The sequence below is a fragment of the Pecten maximus genome, chromosome 11 (genome assembly GCF_902652985.1).
Source record: "Pecten maximus chromosome 11, xPecMax1.1, whole genome shotgun sequence".
NCBI lineage: Eukaryota > Metazoa > Mollusca > Bivalvia > Pectinida > Pectinidae > Pecten > Pecten maximus.
Window position 1 is genome coordinate 6,404,558 of NC_047025.1, and position 19,421 is coordinate 6,423,978.

Consider the following 19,421-nt stretch of genomic DNA (forward strand, 5'->3'; position numbering starts at 1 on the left):
TAAGTTAGATCTAACTCTGAAATTTCGTGGATATTGAATATTCTATTCGCGAGATGAGTATACCAAGTTCGTTTTCTTGTGTATTACACCAGAGACTTGTATATCTTACTAACACAGTTTATGACACTTTGGGCCTATCTGGTCAGAGTTATCGTTCCTATGCGCAACATAACTAACTGAGATTGAGCATCCAATTTTATCGACTGGTTGGGATGTCTGTATGTCACGTGATCTAAAAATGTCGGGTTCTGTTGACAACTTGACGCACAGCTGACTGCAAAGAAATAGTTGCCTTGCATATTTTCATCATAAAAAGTGATCATCCACTTGGTCACGTGATTAACATATACCAAAATGATGAAATCAGTTCAGAATCCGGATTATGTAAGAAGCGGTGAATATGAAGGGGAGGATGTCGGGCTGCTATCTGGAGAACAGACAGGCACAACGAGGGCACCTGGGGGTATGTGTGGGTTCTGTGCTACAAAGACAAATTGTGGGGGAGCAATTGCGGTACCTAGATATACATGTTTATGTATCCGCCATCAATTTGAATATTGGGTGACAGCATACTGATACATCTTAGCACCGTTACATCAGAGACATATAGATATTTCTGACTTATTTTTATGATAAAAGACTTTATACCTGCTAGTAGATATGTCCTTGTGGCTATTAAAGTGGTTGAAGTATATATATTTGATAATAATTTTCATTGATTGCACATTGTACAAAGGCTGATATAATGATAGTTCAAAATTACAACTAAAAGTTGTGAACAGGCAATATGGTTCCATAAAGCCACCAACATGTTTACGATATCATTGATTGTTTAATTTACACAACATTATTCCAGAGACTTGTATACTAAATATAGGTCTCTGATTATTCTAAGACTTTTTTAACCAATTTTTCTCTTGTCCAAACAGTGCTAGGTATTTTGACAATTACAATTACTTTATAATGTCAGACAATATTACCTGGATACACAAGAATATAATTATGGAAATTAAGAACAACAGCAGTATGGAAGAATTTGCCTGAAAACACAGTAACTGCAAACACCTTAACAGCTTCAAAAAACGGACTGGATGACTACTAGCTGGAATGAACAGGAAGTAAATATAAAGGAAGAACAACTACAAAGAAACTGTGACCACATCCTCAAGTGGAATATACAACTATAATAATAACACTTAAGGAACCTGAGCTGGAAAAATAAATATCATGCTATTAACTCATTTACCCCTGAACTCTCCTAATGAACTGTACCTACCTAAGAATTGGAAGAAGTTAAATGTGTCTTTAGGGGTGAATGAGCTAAGTATGTCTGGTCCACCTCAGACTGTCAGTTCATGGATGGGTGACCATGCTCCTTAAGCTTTGTACCCCTGCAGGTGAACGTTACATTTGGTGTTAGAGGCCAGGCCTGGCATCCTGTAGGGCACCACCAGACAGGGGAAGCACAACATTCCTTGAGACATGATGGTGACCAAATGGGTCTAATCATGAGGTAATATAGCTATACACTGTTGTAGCGGAAATCATTTGACAAAATTTTGATTACTTTAAACTCAAAAAGTGTTAAATGCTTTTCTGCTACAACAGCTAGCAGCTACGTAGTCATGAGGCAGCACTAGCTGTCATGACAACAAGATGAACAGATATCAGCGTGTATATATGGTGAGGATGTGCGAACCTCATCAGTAAAGGGTTGACCGTTCGTGGATGTGAAGTGCGATATGACTGCTCTGTTGTACCCAGTGGTTCATATTTCATGTTTTCCTGTCGAAATCTTATAAGGGTTTTGGAGTGAGAGAAATTTTAACTATTGCATTGGAATTAGGGTATTGGTAAATTTAATTCAAATAATTTTTTCCGACTCTCAATCGTCTATTTACGGAAAATTTTATAACTGATCTGAGTGGAAGGGTTGAGATTGTCAGAACCTTTTGGCCTACAGTTTGGGTTGCTGAACAGCTTTCTTATAAAGTCTGATTATGAGTTCCCTCAGGCTCAAACACTAGAAATTTAACATTTAGACGTACAGATGCAAAATAAAAGACGTCTATTTGTCAGACAAAATGCATGCCTTTGTCTGATGTTATCTTTTAAGGCCAGATGCAGCTCTAGATCTGGCTACAAATTTAAAGAATATATACAGGTGTTCTGCTGGAACTGTAGTTTTGCATCTATTCATGATCATGTTCTAAGTTCCCTGGTAAGTATATATATGTACTCTTCGGAATACTTTCACGTGCGGGGGAATTCAAAATATCTCTGCCGTTGGTCGCATAGCGTTCTAGTGTTTGAACATGATGCAGTCACGCTAGTATCCGCCTTCGGCCCACGTTTGCCGAAGGGTTCATTGTGGTTTCCTCAGTTACTAAAACATTATTCTTATTGTATTTTATTGTATTTCCAGTACTTCTTATATATATTATGTGATTGTATTTGTGATTTTTTGTGTTTTGATAAAGGGGCGGATTGCCTCGAAAATTTAACAAACCTTATTGTTTACACTGTTTGAATTACTTCTTTGCCCCATATATGTATATATATATATATACATGGTTGATTTTTATATCTCCAAACAACAGTCAATATTTTATTGAAACTTGGATATGATATATATATATCCAAGTTTCAATAAAATATTGACTGTTGATTGGAGATTCAAAAATCAACCATGTTCCATGTGTAAGTATAGAGCTTTATTTATCCAAAAATAACAATACATCATATTCTTTATCTACCAAATTCTTTAATCTTTATTTAATTTAGACCAATCATCATCATGATGCCTTCATTACTACTTCTTTTGTAACGTTATGACGTCATCAAGTTGTCCATTGTTTATAGTCACATGACCTCTGTTGTTATTCAGCTTCAAAATGTAACAGTCACACTGATAAATTGTGCCCTGATGATCATGATGGCCTGCCTAGAAACCACAGCAATATTTTCCCAATGAAAAAGGCAGTGACAGGCCCTTGTATGATAAAGTTAAGAAAATCACTAATTTTTGCTAAATGCTGCAGCTGCCAGTCGACACATTCAAATCCTCCCTGTTCAGAACTACCTTTGTGTAGTATTTATATTAACAGGTTTAATTTAATGTCCGCTATTTAACAACCTTTCAGCTTTCTAATGGATGAGATAACTGTATAACATGCTGACAATCTGATAGTCCAACTTGGACCATACTATGCCCTTTGACCTAGATAATGATGCATTGTATACATGATTTATATAATTTAACCTTATGGTAATCATATATATAATGGGTTATAGGATGGGATTTGTGATTAAGTAGACGTGTTTATAGATAGATATAAGTACACAATATATCAGAACCCTTAGTTTGATTTAAACAAGTTTGGTTGATGTTAATTGATTATGAGCCATACTATATCATATCACACTTAAATACAGCAACTTCAATTGCTCAAGTGAGAACATACGTGTACGGAACACATGTGGCTTGACAAAGATAAATCCCTGTGATTCCTAATAAATAGATATACAATTTCAAGTATATATATATAATTTTGAACATGTCAATGCAAGAAAGATGATACACATTACTTTAAAATGGGTCTCATTATATGACATTATATGCTTCAAGAAGCTTCAAGTACACCAGCTATATATATATACTCAAACCTGTTATAAGGGACACCTCTATATAAAGGACACTTGTCTATAAAAGACAGACTCGTCAGACCCACTCCTTCCAATTTACTATATAATTAACCTCTGTATAAAGGACACCTGTCTATAAAGGACAGACTCGTCAGACCCACTCCTTCCAATTTACTATATAATTAACCTCTGTATAAAGGACACCCGCCTATAAAGGACACCTTTTATCTGTCCCTCGGGTGTCCTTTATAGACAGGTTTGACTGTATAGGCTGTGAATCAAACCCTCCGATCTTTCCTGACATGCTGTACGTACCTGTTAGTAAATATATATATATATAGTCAGATCAATTTTTGTATAAGAAACATTTTTTTTAATGATATATTTGTCTCAGTGTTTTGATAAAAAATTAGTGAACTATCTGTTATAATGCAAGTACTTTATGATCTCTAGGTCATGTTGACCTGAGACAAAGTCTTAACTGACCTATATATTCTAATCGTCTTTTGCCGGTCTTTGTGTGTCATCTGTAAACAATTTACATTTTCAACTTCTTCTCAGAAGCCCCTGAACTAATTTCAATGAAATTTTATAGTTCTATTGAACCTTCCATGGCCAAAATTCAACCAAAATTGGGAATTATACTGTATTTATATTATATCATAGTTAAAGAGATACATATGTTTAATCTTTCCAACCAGTGTTGACACGAAGAAATTGACCTAGTAATAATTGAGGAAGTTGTATGACATATAACAACTTAAAAAAGTAGGTAGATAAGGCTAGGTAAAGATATTTGCCAGTCTGTTGAAATGTGAATTCAGTCTCTAGTGATGGGCCTAGTCTCATTTTGTTCATTTCTTTTGTAGGATCAACATGGTATGCCTCGGTGTTTCTGGTGGTAAATGCAGCCCTGGGCGCTGGTTTGCTCAATTTCCCCGATGCCTATCACAAAGCAGGAGGCGTAATGGTGGCGGTGATCATACAGGCGGTGAGTCTGATCCCATGCAGTACCCAGACAAAACAATGACTATGGTTGACCATGATCCCTATGGTATTTGATGGTCAACCATGAACTATTATGGTTGACCATCAAATACTGTGGATGGGACCATGGTTGACCACCATCAACCATGGTTTTGACCATGGTCATATATGAAGCATCATTTTAACCATGGTCAAAACCTGACAAGACCATGGTTTTGACCATGGTCATACATGAAGCATCATTTTAACCATGGTCAAAACCTGACAAGACCATGGTCAGCCATGGTCATACATGAAGCATCCTTTTAATCATGGTCAAAAACCTGGCAAGACCATGGTTGTGATCATGGTTCAGCCATGTTACTGTGAAAAATTGAAACAGGTCCATATTTAACCATGGCCAAAACCAGGCGGGGCCACATTGTCGACAATGCCGAAATTGGTCAATACAATTATTCTTGTGAATTAAGTCTGAGATTGAAATTTAAAAATCATAGTGTATTTTTAAACACATTCATACATTAATTTATTTTGTATCGCATCAATAAAGCAGATAGAATATATCAGATTTAATTAGATAATTGTTCTGCAACTTTTCTGATTTCCAATTCAAATTAATTTCCAAATAGTCTCACTCTGATCATGACCTGCTGTAAAAATATCTACTTTAATTACCCATCAACCAGAAAATATGGATTCAAATACAAATGGTGATATGATTTTACAAAATTAAAAAAATATATATGATTTTTGAAATATATGTATTTATACCTTGTGTGTATATTGCAACTAAATACTTGAAAAATAGATACACAGTAACAATGTTGTAATGTTCGGAACTTTAATTGACAGTACTTATGTAAAAAGTAGAGAGTATCTTATGTGTCTAATACATGTACATGTAGCTCAGGCTAGCAGAAATTTCCCTTTAGCCTGATATTATTAGTGGAAGGATGTCCATTTATAGCGAGAGGTCATTGATTTGAGCCAAAACACGAACAGTGTATCTTTAATTACTCCTTCCTATTACACAGGTTTTCACGGAACAAATATTCACTCATTTTTGCATTTCCATAACTTTGACACTTTGAATGTTACAGGTATTTTTGGTGTTTGTGGTAGTAGCTCTGATGATCTTGGCCTACTGTTCCGACATCAACATGACGTGTAACTATCAGGACGTTGTACTGTCGGTGTGTGGTAAAAACGCCCAGCGTTTCTGCGCCTTCACCATAATGACGTATTGTTTTGGAACCTGTATTACATTCCTCATCATTATAGGCGACCAATGGGAAGAAGGTAAAGTTGAATTGTCGCCATGGTTACGTTAAAGAGATTTTAATTCAAGAGGGATTTCTCTTGATTTGTCTGTCCTTTCATATATTCATTTAAAGACTTCCTCTCTGGAACTATTGCAGTAAAGCTCATCAATCTCCAAATACCTGGCGTTACCTCTTAAGGATAATTGTGTGCATGTAACTTTTGTCATAGACTGGTGTATAAATAATTTAGATATCTTCTCCTCTAATGCCAACCGGCTTATAGCAACCAAACTTTCTTTGATGCCACGCAATGATCAAGTTCCCCGTTGAATTATCTTGGGGCGGAAAAAGAAATATACAATAATAACAGTATTTATAGCTCTTACATAATGACAAAGGTGTGTACAGAAAAAGTTTAGGTATCATATATATATTCCATTTATACAGTCCAATCACTTATTCACACCAAGTTTATAATACTTTGACACAAAATACTTAATTTGCTACATCATTAATTCTACCGCTTCAAACAATCTAAGTTAAACATGGAGGCCTTGGTTGTTAAATATACAGAACGTGTGAACAAAACGGAACAATTATGAAGCAAGAAATAAATAGCATTTTGTTTGTTTTGCTTTACATTAAATTTTTGTATTGATATAATCACTGGACCATCATTTTCAATCCAAGCTTTTACAGGATTTAAGCCTTGAAATGTAAATAATTGTGATTTTGTGTTTTTTTATTATTACTTAATATGTCAATTTAATGATAAGATTCATGAAAAAGAGGTAATAACATGGCACCGTTGAATGTTAAAATGTAATTTTGATGTTTAATTTGACAAAATTCGCAAAAAAAAATTAACATGGGAAGTTACAAGGTGCAGATCATTAGATTCTCACAATATAATCCTCAGGCATTGCTTGTAAAAATATCTAAATATCATAATTATGTTAATAAATATTGGTGTTTCTGTAGTGTTCCTGGTTACGGTGAGGCACATTTACTGCGATGAACACCCCTGGTATATGGACAGGATTTCTACCATCTGTATATCCTCGGCGATTCTCATCCTTCCTCTCTGCTTTCCTCGAAGGATTGACTTCCTAAAATATCCTAGGTATGTATAGGGGATATTCAACGTCACGAAAGTTGGTCGATACTCGTGGATCCTATCAGCAGGTGCTGTAAACATATGAGCCATAAGTATATATTGATCGGTAGAAACCCTGAAAATGCGAAAACCACCCGGCTGAAAAAATAAGCCTATTCTGAAAATAAGCCTGTAGTTCCTAACAAGCAAAAGTGACATGAAAATTATAAAGCATTTCTAGAATATATATAAAGTACAGATTTTTATAGTATCTAGTAGTATTCAGAAAGTCTGATTTGAGAAAAACAATATGTGCTGTTAATTAACATTCCTTCACATTTATTTCTATTCCATTGCTCAAAATTATGTGGATGACATCTCATTGGCAATTGAATCCTCATGGGCCGTAGAATTTAGAGCAAATGTTGGCATCATTTGAAAATAAGCCTTCCTAAAAATAAGCTTGTATTTAATTTGCTTATACTGTTAAAGAAATTAAGCCACATCTGATTTTCAAGTTTTTAGGGTATTGTAAGTAAGATATTAGTTAGTATTCTATGATTTCAAACATTTATAATATAATGCAGTCAGTAAAATTATGTACATTTAATGCAAATATCATTGATTTAGGAAAAGGCTACATTAGCAAACTACTTATAAGTTAATATTAGCCTACCGTCATCAGATGGTGGGCTATTCAAATCGTCCTGCGCCTGTGGTCTGTGGTCAATCCGTCCCTCCCTCCGTATACAATTCTTGTTATCGCTATATCTCAGAAAGTACCGAAGGGATCTTACTAAAGGGATCTTTCTCAAATTTCATATGGAAATTTCCCTTGGTCCCTAGTTATGCATATTTATTTTGGGACTGATCAGTAAACAAGATGGCCGACAGGCAGCCATCTTTGATTTTGATAATTGAAGTTTGTTATCACTATTTCTGAGAAAGTACTGAAGGGATCTTTATCAAATTTCATAGGTAAGCTTCCCTTGGTACCTAGTTGTGCATATTGCATTTGGGGACCAATCAGAAAACAACATGACCATCAGTATAAAATTATTAAATGTTTTGAAAAAAGAGTGAAAGAAGATAAAAGAAGAGAAAAGATCAGTCTTTCATTTGACTAATATGGATCATTCAATGGTGGGCGCCAATATACATCTGGGATCTCTTGTTTTTTTCTTTAAACAATTCAAGGACTAAAAAGAAGTTTACATGCGTCTGCATCAAACTGTGCCATTTTAGGTCATCTGGCCTGAAGGGTCAGGATGACCTGTAGTCTTCGTGTTTGGTCCATCATCATGTGCAATACGTAAACTTTTCGCATTTCAAACTTTTCTTGCTTCTCAAGTTCCACTAGTGGGACTGAGCTCTAACATGCGCAAAATGATCCTGAGATGGTCCTGACCTAGTGTTGTAGCTAGCTGTATCAAGTATACATGACATTGTATCAACCTCAAACAAAGAGGCTGCGGTGGCTGGGTGGTTAAGGTCTCCCAACACTTTATCACTCAGCCCTCCACCACTGGGTTGCGAGTTCGAAACCTACGTGGGGCAGTTACCTGGTACTGACAGTAGGTCGGTGGTGTTTCTCTGGGTACTCCGGCTTTCCTTCACCTCCAAAACCTGGCACGTCCTTAAATGACCATGGCTGTTAATAGGACGTTAAACAAAAAAAATTAAGCCAAATAAACCAAACCTTAAACTATGACTTCTTCTCTTTAAGTATGTTTTTTTAGATAATCTTAACTAATTTTCCATTAACCCAAGTTTTGAATTTGAGCAGACCTTGAAGTCTAGGTAATGTAATTGGAAGGCTTTTAAAAAGTTCACCCTACTTTTGAATTTCCAGTGCCCTTGGTGTTGTGGGAATTCTGTATGTTGTTGTGTTGGTAACTGTCAAATACGCCATGCTTACAAAAGCTCCTGAACATATCACCACAGAGTAAGTATAAATGATACAAACAATTTCTCTTAATGTAACATCTGGTTAATATCATGTTTTTTCTAAAATGTTATATTTACACATCATATAATGTATAATTCATAGTCAATGATTATCATAAATCTAGGTTTTGTTATTACATTGCCAGTTTTTTGATTTTCAAAGTTAAAGTTTACTGTATACCTTTTTCATCCACTGACAGAATGCAGTTCTCTGTCATTGAATCATTGCAACCTTGACCTCAAGTGCAAAGGTCAAATAAGTGTGGATTTCATTGTTGTTATATTTTCTTAACTGTTGAAGATATCTTGATGAAATTTTCAGTTTACTTGTATTTCCTTCAGCCATAATTAAATCTTGTTTTAAAGACATGAGGAAGTTTGGTGTATAATTTAATTTGATAAAAGTGGAATTAGTGTCTGCTACTACAGCTTTTAGGCCTTTCAGTGGATGAGGGTGTATGATATACTGGCAATTATATAAATCCAAGGAAACATATCAATGAATTTTAAAGTATTGAAATTTTGCAGCATATATTGACAGTTATAGCACAGGCGTATGCTTCTGGTTAGTATTTATAGAAAAAAACCATTAGCCCCTTATCATACTATATCAACAAGGTGTTACACTTGAAGATCTACGATGCATCGACCATAGGACAGAAGCAGACCTGATTGGTCGACAGCTCTATAAACAATACTAACTATATTTGTCGACCAATCAGGTCTACTTCCGTTCCACAGTCAATGCACTGCAGATCTTGCAGGAGTAGGGTCTAATATTTTTTTTCTATAAATAATAACAAGAAGCATACGCCTGTGGTAATAGCGATGATAAAAATAATTGACATTTTATCAGGGTTAGCACTGATCAGTTATTTTACAGGTAATTTGAATAGATACACATGTACATGTATGATTTTTTTATTGTCTCTGTTGACAGACCAAAACAGTGGATGGACTTGTTCTTAGTTGTACCAACAATTTGTTTTGCGTACCAGGTAATCCACAATTTGATTTTCTTGTGTGTGAAAATATCCCATCATAACATGGAATAGATTAATCAGCAAATGCTATTCCATTTTTTGTTCACATGGCACGAGGTGCCAGTGAGCTTATGTTATGGTGCATGAGTGTGCATCTGTCGTCCTTTATCCTTCCGTCTACTTTTAACTTTAGAAAACTATAAGCAGCTGAGAACTGATATTTGACCAGGAAGTGCATGGGAAATTAATGAGTACTTTGAAGTTTCCTCATAAAAAAGACCTTGACCTATTTTTAGGCTCACAGGGGTCAAAGATGTCAAATAATCTTCTTCTCAAGATCCAAAAGGCCCAGAGAGCACATATATGGCCAGCAGGTACAGGGAAGAGTGGTATAAAGTTTCCTCATATATATGACCTTGACCTTTTAAATAGTTGTGTAAAATTTAACTACAACAGTTACTGTATTTATCCTCAAATTAGCCCCCCCCCCCCCCCCCAGTGTAAAAGTTAATTACTGTACATGTATTGATCCCAATATAAGCCCCCTCCCCTAGTGTAAAATATTAGTACTGTTAAGTACTTATCATCAAATAAGCCCCCCCCCCCCAAAAAAAACAAAACAAACCAAACCATTGTTGGGAGAGACAACTGAAAAAGTAGGAAGATGATTTAACCTACCGGTATTTGAGTATTTTGCCATGATTACTGGAATATCCAGGTAAATGATGCAGGCCCTCAGGGCCTCTCAATTCATCTGAAATTATTAAGCAACTTTTCTAGCCAATCAAAAGCAATGTTACAAGCAGCAACTTCTTTTTTATATTATGTGATGAATTTTTTTTTTTTTTAAATTCGCCGCTAGAAATGCTTGTTTCAAACAGAAATTAAATACGATATTGAAGTGTTGAAGTGTTGAAGTGTTGAATGAAGTACAAGATGTAGTTCCTGAATTGATGCTCAGTACTTTGTTTACATTCCAGTGTCATGTAAGCGTGATACCTATATATTCCTGTATGAAGCAGAGAGGTATGAAGGAGTTTGGTAAGACAATCAGTTGTGCTATAGCTTTGTGTGTCCTCACCTACACTGTCGTGGCGGCCTTCGGATACCTGACCTTTGGGGACGGCATCACCACAGATATATTACTATCCTACGATCCAGATCCGTCGGTGCTTGTTGCTGTAATCCTTATCGCTGTGAAAACATACACCACCTATCCTATACTGCTTTTTTGTGGCAGGTGAGCTTGGTATCTCCTTAAGTCTTTGTGGTATCTCCTTAAGTCTTTTTGGTATCACCTTAAGTCTTTTTGGTATCACCTTAAGTCTTTGTGGTATCACCTTAAGTCTTTTTGGTATCTCCTTAAGTCTTTTTGGTATCACCTAAAGTCTTTTTGGTATCACCTAAAGTCTTTTTGGTATCACCTTAAATCTTTTTGGTATCTCCTTAAGTCTTTTGGTATCACCTTAAATCTTTGTGGTATCACCTTAAGTCTTTTTGGTATCACCTAAAGTCTTTTTGGTATCACCTAAAGTCTTTTTGGTATCACCTTAAATCTTTTTGGTATCTCCTTAAGTCTTTTTGGTATCACCTTAAGTCTTTTTGGTATCACCTTAAATCTTTTTGGTATCTCCTTAAGTCTTTTTGGTATCTCCTTAAGTCTTTTTGGTATCTCCTTCAGTCTTTTTGGTATATCCTTAAGTCTTTTTGGTATCTCCTTAAGTCTTTTTGGTATCTCCTTCAGTCTTTTTGGTATCACCTTAAGTCTTTTTGGTATCTCCTTAAGTCTTTTTGGTATCACCTTAAGTCTTTTGGTATCACCTTAAGTCTTTTTGGTATCACCTAAAGTCTTTTTGGTATCTCCTTCAGTCTTTTTGGTATCACCTAAAGTCTTTTTGGTATCTCCTTAAGTCTTTTTGGTATCACCTTAAGTCTTTTGGTATCACCTTAAGTCTTTTTGGTATCACCTAAAGTCTTTTTGGTATCACCTAAAGTCTTTTTGGTATCACCTTAAGTCTTTTTGGTATCTCCTTAAGTCTTTTGGTATCACCTAAAGTCTTTGTGGTATCACCTTAAGTCTTTTTGGTATCTCCTAAGGTTTTTTGGTATCTCCTAAGGTTTTTTGGTATCACCTAAAGTCTTTGTGGTATCTCCTTAAGTCTTTTGGTATCACCTAAAGTCTTTGTGGTATCTCCTAAAGTCTTTTTGGTATCACCTTAAGTCTTTGTGGTATCTCCTAAAGTCTTTTTGGTATCACCTTAAGTCTTTTTGGTATCACCTTAAGTCTTTTTGGTATCACCTTAAGTCTTTGTGGTATCTCCTTAAGTCTTTTTGGTATATCCTTCAGTCTTTTTGGTATCACCTTAAGTCTTTTTGGTATCTCCTAAAGTCTTTTTGGTATCACCTTAAGTCTTTTGGTATCACCTTAAGTCTTTTTGGTATCACCTTAAGTCTTTTTGGTATCACCTAAAGTCTTTTTGGTATCACCTAAAGTCTTTTTGGTATCACCTTAAGTCTTTTTGGTATCACCTTAAGTCTTTTTGGTATCTCCTTAAGTCTTTTGGTATCACCTAAAGTCTTTGTGGTATCACCTTAAGTCTTTTTGGTATCTCCTAAGGTTTTTTGGTATCTCCTAAGGTTTTTTGGTATCACCTAAAGTCTTTGTGGTATCTCCTTAAGTCTTTTGGTATCACCTAAAGTCTTTGTGGTATCTCCTAAAGTCTTTTTGGTATCACCTTAAGTCTTTTTGGTATCTCCTAAGGTTTTTTGGTATCACCTTAAGTCTTTTTGGTATCTCCTAAGGTTTTTTGGTATCACCTAAAGTCTTTGTGGTATCTCCTAAAGTCTTTTTGGTATCACCTTAAGTCTTTGTGGTATCTCCTAAAGTCTTTTTGGTATCACCTTAAGTCTTTTTGGTATCTCCTAAGGTTTTTTGGTATCACCTTAAATCTTTTTGGTATCTCCTTAAGTCTTTTTGGTATCTCCTTAAGTCTTTTTGGTATCTCCTTAAGTCTTTTTGGTATCTCCTTAAGTCTTTTGGTATCACCTTAAGTCTTTTTGGTATCACCTTAAGTCTTTTTGGTATCTCCTAAAGTCTTTTTGGTATCACCTTAAGTCTTTGTGGTATCTCCTTAAGTCTTTTGGTATCTCCTTAAGTCTTTGTGGTATCACCTTAAGTCTTTGTGGTATCTCCTTAAGTCTTTGTGTTATCACCTTAAGTCTTTTTGGTATCTCCTTAAGTCTTTTTGGTATCACCTTAAGTCTTCGTGGTATCTCCTTAAGTATTTTTGGTATCACCTAAAGTCTTTTGGTATCTCCTTAAGTCTTTTGGTATCACCTTAATTCTTTGTTGTTATGATATGGAGTAATCTGGCTAATGTAATTGTTGGTACATAATTATAGGGAAGGAGGTGGGCGTATTAGTTAGCCTTTTGCTTTCAGTTCTGTTAAACCAATTTAAAAACATCCTAAATAAATATTACTGTATGTATAAAATGGAACGTTCGTTTTGTATATGTTCGTTTTGTATATATATATGTTTTCATTGGTTTCGTGGTTGCCGTGGACCCACAAATATAAATATAATTAATATTGTTGCATGTGTTAATTATGATGTTAATTTTACACACAAAATAATTTGAAAGCTCCAAACCATGAAAATGTATGCACAAACATTTAATGTTATATAATATTTAAAAAAGGTAAAAAAGTAATGATATGTTATTGAATAATTAATTGATTGAATAATATTGATATAAATAGATTTGAAATAAATTATTCTTTGAAGCAAGTTAACCCACCAAGACACTATGTGTAATTTTTAACAAAATTACTGCATTAAAGTTTTAAATTAAAGTTTTAAATTTGATATTGTTTATTTTCCTATCTACGCCATTCAGGGCAGCGTTAGACTGTTTATGGGTGGATATTCGCCGCATGTCTTCTGAGAGAGTGGAGGAGACGGAGCGACCAAGGCGGATCATTGTCACACTGATATGGTTCTTGGCCACACTAGCGATGGCTATTTTCATTCCTAACATTGGAGTAGTCATTCAGATTCTTGGTGCTTTTGCGGCAATATTCATCTTTGTTTTTCCAGGTAAGAACTCACGAAATACAGTAATGCATTATTTTTTGCAGCTCAGAGGAAATTGAAGTTTTATTGAAGAAACTATGCCATACCATGCTTTAAAATAACAGTTCACTAAATTGCAACTGTTCACTAGATTAGGTAATATAGAGGAGCCGCAGTGGCCAAGTGGTTAAGGTGTCTCAACATTTTATCACTAGCCCTTCACCTCTGGGTTGCGAGTTCAAAACCTACGTGGCGCAGTTGCCAGGTACTGACTGTATGCCGGTGGTTTTTCTCCGGGTACTCCGGCTTTCCTCCACCTCAAAAACCTGGCTATTCATTAAATGACCCTGGCTGTTAATAGGACGTTAAACAAAAACAAATAAACAAACGGTAATATAGCATATGACTATTGAAAGTTTAGAACTCTTCAGATAGATAACACTTTAAAGACAGCATCATTTCCGAGATATCAGAAGGAATCAAGCACAAAAATACTGCAAGTTCCAAAGAAACACACCACTCAGCATGCAGCTTACACACAGGAGAAGCCATAATGAGCAAAGTTGTTTATAGAATACTAAACAAAATAAGTCCAAACCAAACCTATACAACTTGTCAGTGGAACTTACTTCATATTCTGGGCGTGGGTTCTGTTGGTTCACCTTAGTGAAGTGCTGTGTCCAAAAGTAGGTCACTCTGTTTTACTTATTCAACTCAGGTGACCACTGAGGCCCATGGGCCTCATGTTTGGATTACTGAAAGGCCAAACCCCTCGCTTACTTTCTGAGGTTGTAGAACAGCCATAACAGGCTCAAATTTTATTGTGCTACACTGTATTATGATATACACTTTTATTTATTTAAATGTATCAATGTAAAGCCTATTCTCCCAGTGTCTTGAGACATAAGGTTGATAAAGAATCTGAAATCTTGTGTATGGGTTGACCTAGATGACGGGGTTGCTGTGGCTATGTGGTTTAAGTGTCCTGGCACTTTATCACTAGCCCTCCACCTCTGGGGTGTGGGTGAAAAGAGTTCAAAACCTATGTGGGGCAGTTGCCAGGTACTGACCGGAGGCCAGTGGTTTTTCTCCGGGTACTCCGGCTTTCCTCCACCTCCAAAACCTGGAACGTCCTTAACTGACTCTGGCTGTTAATAGGACATTAAACAAAAAAGAAACAAAATGACCTAGATAAGGCTGTATGTTATGTCCCTTATGACCTAAAATTTGACCTCTAACTTTTATCAAAGAAAAGAAAAATGTTTGTCAGGGCTCTGCTGTGAAGCCTGTGATATGATATTTTATTTTCATGGGGAACTACATTGTAATAAGCCAAACATGTTTTTGGATAAATTTATTAATTTATAAAAACACAATTAATTAAAGAAATATGATTGTATTTTACAGGTATGTGTATGGTAAAAGCGGTAGAGATGAAGGCAGACGGTGTGTGGGATAGGAAACTAAAAGCCATGATGTTGTTTGCCATAATCTTCATAGTCATTGGAGCGTTTATATTTGGTTTGACTTTAACACAGTCTATACTTAGTGACTCGGGCGGTGTGAAAGCCGACAAGTCTAAATATACATGCAATACAACAGCTGTATAAGGTTTATTGTTGTATGATATTATTATGTAGTTATTGTAAGAAATTTGATGTTTAAAGACTTTTATTTTGGACATCTTGGGTGCTTCAGGATTTTTGTTCACTTTCACTCTGCAAGCAAAAGTGAATATAAAAATGGCGTATTAAACTAGATCACATGAAAATTTCTCATTATTTTTTTTTCAAAAAATCATCCTAGAAACTCTATGAATAACTCATGAATTACGCTCATGTTTGCTTGCAGTCCATTTTGTGACATTTTGAGTTTTGGCTCAAAATGATCTTGATGTAGTCACCTACTGGAATCCAAATTTTAGCTGTTGACAAATTGAATATTTGTCTTTGAAATCATTGTTATCGCCGACGTATGTTCATGTACATGTATGTACAGCTTTGTTTTGATATATATACATAATGATATAGAGCAATCAAGACATAGGCAATACTCAGTTCAGATGGAAGTATACATTATTCCATGATTTTAAACCCAGAATACAAATTTACTTTGTGGGTCAATTTGTTTTGAGGTAACATCTTATTGTATAAATGAAATAAATTAAATGTATAAAGGACAGTGCATACACAGGCACTCGCCTCTTCTGTCAATATACCTTATATACCAGAGCATATTAGATGTATTGACAGTGAAGGCAAAAGTATATTAGGTGTATTGACAGACGAGATGAGAGTATATTAGATGTATTGACAGTGAAGGCAAAAGTTTATTAGGTGTATTGACAGACGAGATGAGAGTATATTATGTGTATTGACAGACGCGGCGAGAGCTTATTAGGTGTATTGACAGACAAGGTGAGGGTATCTTAGGTGTATTGACAGACGAGGTGACAGTATATTAGGTGTATTGACAGACGAGGAGAGAGTATATTAGGTGTATGACAGACGAGGAGAGAGTATATTAGGTGTATTGACAGACGAGGTGACAGTATATTAGGTGTATTGACAGACGAGGAGAGAGTATATTAGGTGTATTGACAGACGAGGTGAGAGTATATTATGTGTATTGACAGACGAGGTGAGAGTATGTTAGGTGTATTGACAGACCAGGTGAGAGTATATAAGGTGTATTGACAGACGAGGTGAGAGTATATTAGGTGTATTGACAGACAAGGTGACAGTATATTAGGTGTATGACAGACAAGGTGAGAGTATATTAGGTGTATTGACAGACAAGGCCAGAGTATATAAGGTGTATTGACAGACAAGGGGAGAGTATATTAGGTGTATTGACAGACGAGGTGAGGGTATATTAGGTGTATTGACAGACGAGGTGAGAGTATATTAGGTGTATTGACAGACGAGGTGACAGTATATAAGGTGTATTGGCAGACAAGGCCAGAGTATATTAGGTGTATTGACAGACGAGGTGAGAGTATATTAGGTGTATTGACAGACCAGGTGAGGGTATATAAGGTGTATTGACAGACAAGGTGAGGGTATATTAGGGTATTGACAGACGAGGTGAGAGTATATTAGGTGTATTGGCAGACAAGGTGACAGTATATTAGGTGTATTGACAGACGAGGTGAGGGTATATTATGTGTATTGACAGACGAGGAGAGAGTATATTAGGTGTATTGGCAGACAAGGTGAGGGTATCTTAGGTGTATTGACAGACAAGGGGAGAGTATATTAGGTGTATGACAGACGAGGTGAGGGTATCTTAGGTGTATTGACAGACGAGGAGAGAGTATATTAGGGTATTGACAGACGAGGTGACAGTATATTAGGTGTATTGACAGACGAGGAGAGAGTATATTAGGTGTATTGACAGACGAGGTGAGAGTATATTAGGTGTATTGACAGACTTGGTGAGGTTATCTTAGGTGTATTGACAGACGAGGAGAGAGTATATTAGGTGTATTGACAGACGAGGTGAGAGTATATTAGGTGTATTGACAGACAAGGTGAGAGTATATTAGGTGTATTGACAGACGAGGTGAGAGTATATTAGGTGTATTGACAGACGAGGTGAGAGTATATTATGTGTATTGACAGACGAGGAGAGGGTATATTAGGTGTATTGACAGACGAGGAGAGAGTATATTAGGTGTATTGACAGACAAGGTGAGGGTATATTAGGTGTATTGACAGACGAGGTGAGAGTATATTAGGTGTATTGACAGACGAGGTGAGAGTATATTAGGTGTATTGACAGACGAGGAGAGAGTATATTAGGTGTATTGGCAGACAAGGTGAGGGTATCTTAGGTGTATTGACAGACAAGGGGAGAGTATATTAGGTGTATGACAGACGAGGTGAGGGTATCTTAGGTGTATTGACAGACGAGGAGAGAGTATATTAGGTGTATTGGCAGACAAGGTGAGAGTATATTAGGTGTATTGACAGACGAAATGAGAGTATATTAGGTGTATTGACAGACAAGGGGAGAGTATATTAGGTGTATGACAGACAAGGTGAGAGTATATTAGGTGTATTGACAGACAAGGCCAGAGTATATAAGGTGTATTGACAGACAAGGCCAGAGTATATAAGGTGTATTGACAGATGAGGTGAGGGTATATTAGGTTCATTGACAGACGAGGTGAGTGCCTGTGAATACATAGTGAATGTATGCCAAAATTTATACTGCAGCCTGCACAAAATTGTAGTTGTATGAAATTCTTTCTTTGATAGCAAAATGGTGTTGAGATCAACAGTACCATTTACAAGTACAGCCCATCAATTTCTCCTTTTTTTATCAAAAACATTTCAGACAAGACTGTGATATAATTGTTTTTGTATTTCCTGTTTTTAATGTTTCAGAAAAGTGATGTATTATTATTATTATTATTGTGTTCATAATTTCTGAAGTAATCTTCAGATATGTTTTAAAATGTCTCTGACAGTGTGTATGTAAATGGCATGTAATATTGTATGTTTTATGTTAAGAAATTTTAACGAATATTTGTGTTAGAATATTTTGTCTCCATTTAAAAAATGATAATTTGGTAGGCCAGTTATTGCAAAGTTGCGGTTTTATTTCAGTTAATTTTTTTTTTAAATGTTCACCATTTTGATTTTACTATAAATTGGCTGTTATCATCTTTCTTTTAATAATTTTATTATTAAAGCTATTGAATTGTGTTTTTTAGAGACAAATGATTTAAAGTTTAACCTTAATTCAAAAAATGTTTGATTGGTATTTGTTATTTTAATGTTTAATTTTGAAATTTTGCACAATGCTAAAATGTGTTTTAACTAAATTTCAATTTTAAAATCATTTACATTCCATTTTTTATTAGAACCAATCGACAAAAATATGTCAGCACTTACATGATTTTTCTTTGTTCATGTTTCATACATATATGAAAATTCCTTGAATTTTAATAACTTTTAGCCAAATGACTCCTCTTTCAGCTCAATGCTTTCGGTTTTTCACTTTCTTAGAAATCAGTGTGTTTTTGGCAAGCTAAACGTATTAAACACCATTTTGGCAGGGACAAAGAAGCAATGATGTCACATTGAGATCATGAACATTATGGTATTTTGAAAATGAAACAATAAAAAATGATGCCAATATTATGAGCTGAAAGAGGAGACAATTTTCTACTAGCATGTAGCATTGAAAAGTAAAGATCAGCAAAATTTGTAGCCTCATTATATATTTTCTATATATTTGAAGATATGAACATAATTTATTGCTGAATTGATTTTAAAATTTACCTAATATAATCTTATTGAAAAAAGTATAAATGACAGATTTTAAGCACGTTGTTATGTTAAGAAAAATATGGACATTGAGAAGGCATTCATTATGGTGTTTTGATACACATATACACAGCAGTTGTGAGATGTTTT

The 19,421-nt window shown here is 35.3% G+C and overlaps 1 protein-coding gene across 1 annotated transcript; it reads left to right on the forward strand.

Annotated features, from left to right (window-relative positions):
* Window positions 1-230: 230 nt before the first annotated feature.
* LOC117338262 (putative sodium-coupled neutral amino acid transporter 7) lies at window positions 231-16,620 on the forward strand. Its single transcript, XM_033899534.1, has 9 exons — window positions 231-463; window positions 4,515-4,636; window positions 5,733-5,931; window positions 6,876-7,017; window positions 8,843-8,935; window positions 9,878-9,935; window positions 10,901-11,160; window positions 13,820-14,019; window positions 15,403-16,620. Exons 1-9 carry the CDS (start codon window positions 355-357, stop codon window positions 15,603-15,605), a joined length of 1,386 nt encoding a protein of 461 aa, XP_033755425.1. The 5' UTR covers window positions 231-354; the 3' UTR covers window positions 15,606-16,620.
* Window positions 16,621-19,421: the final 2,801 nt, after the last annotated feature.

What these genes read in the sequence shown, in the direction of transcription:
- LOC117338262 (XM_033899534.1), top strand. Translation starts at nt 355, where the DNA reads ATGATGAAATCAGTTCAGAATCCGGATTATGTAAGAAGCGGTGAATAT. An exon ending in CAATTTGTTTTGCGTACCAG is followed by an intron (nt 9,936 to 10,900) that starts GTAATCCACAAT and finishes TTTACATTCCAG; the next exon opens with TGTCATGTAAGCGTGATACC. An exon ending in ATTCATCTTTGTTTTTCCAG is followed by an intron (nt 14,020 to 15,402) that starts GTAAGAACTCAC and finishes TGTATTTTACAG; the next exon opens with GTATGTGTATGGTAAAAGCG.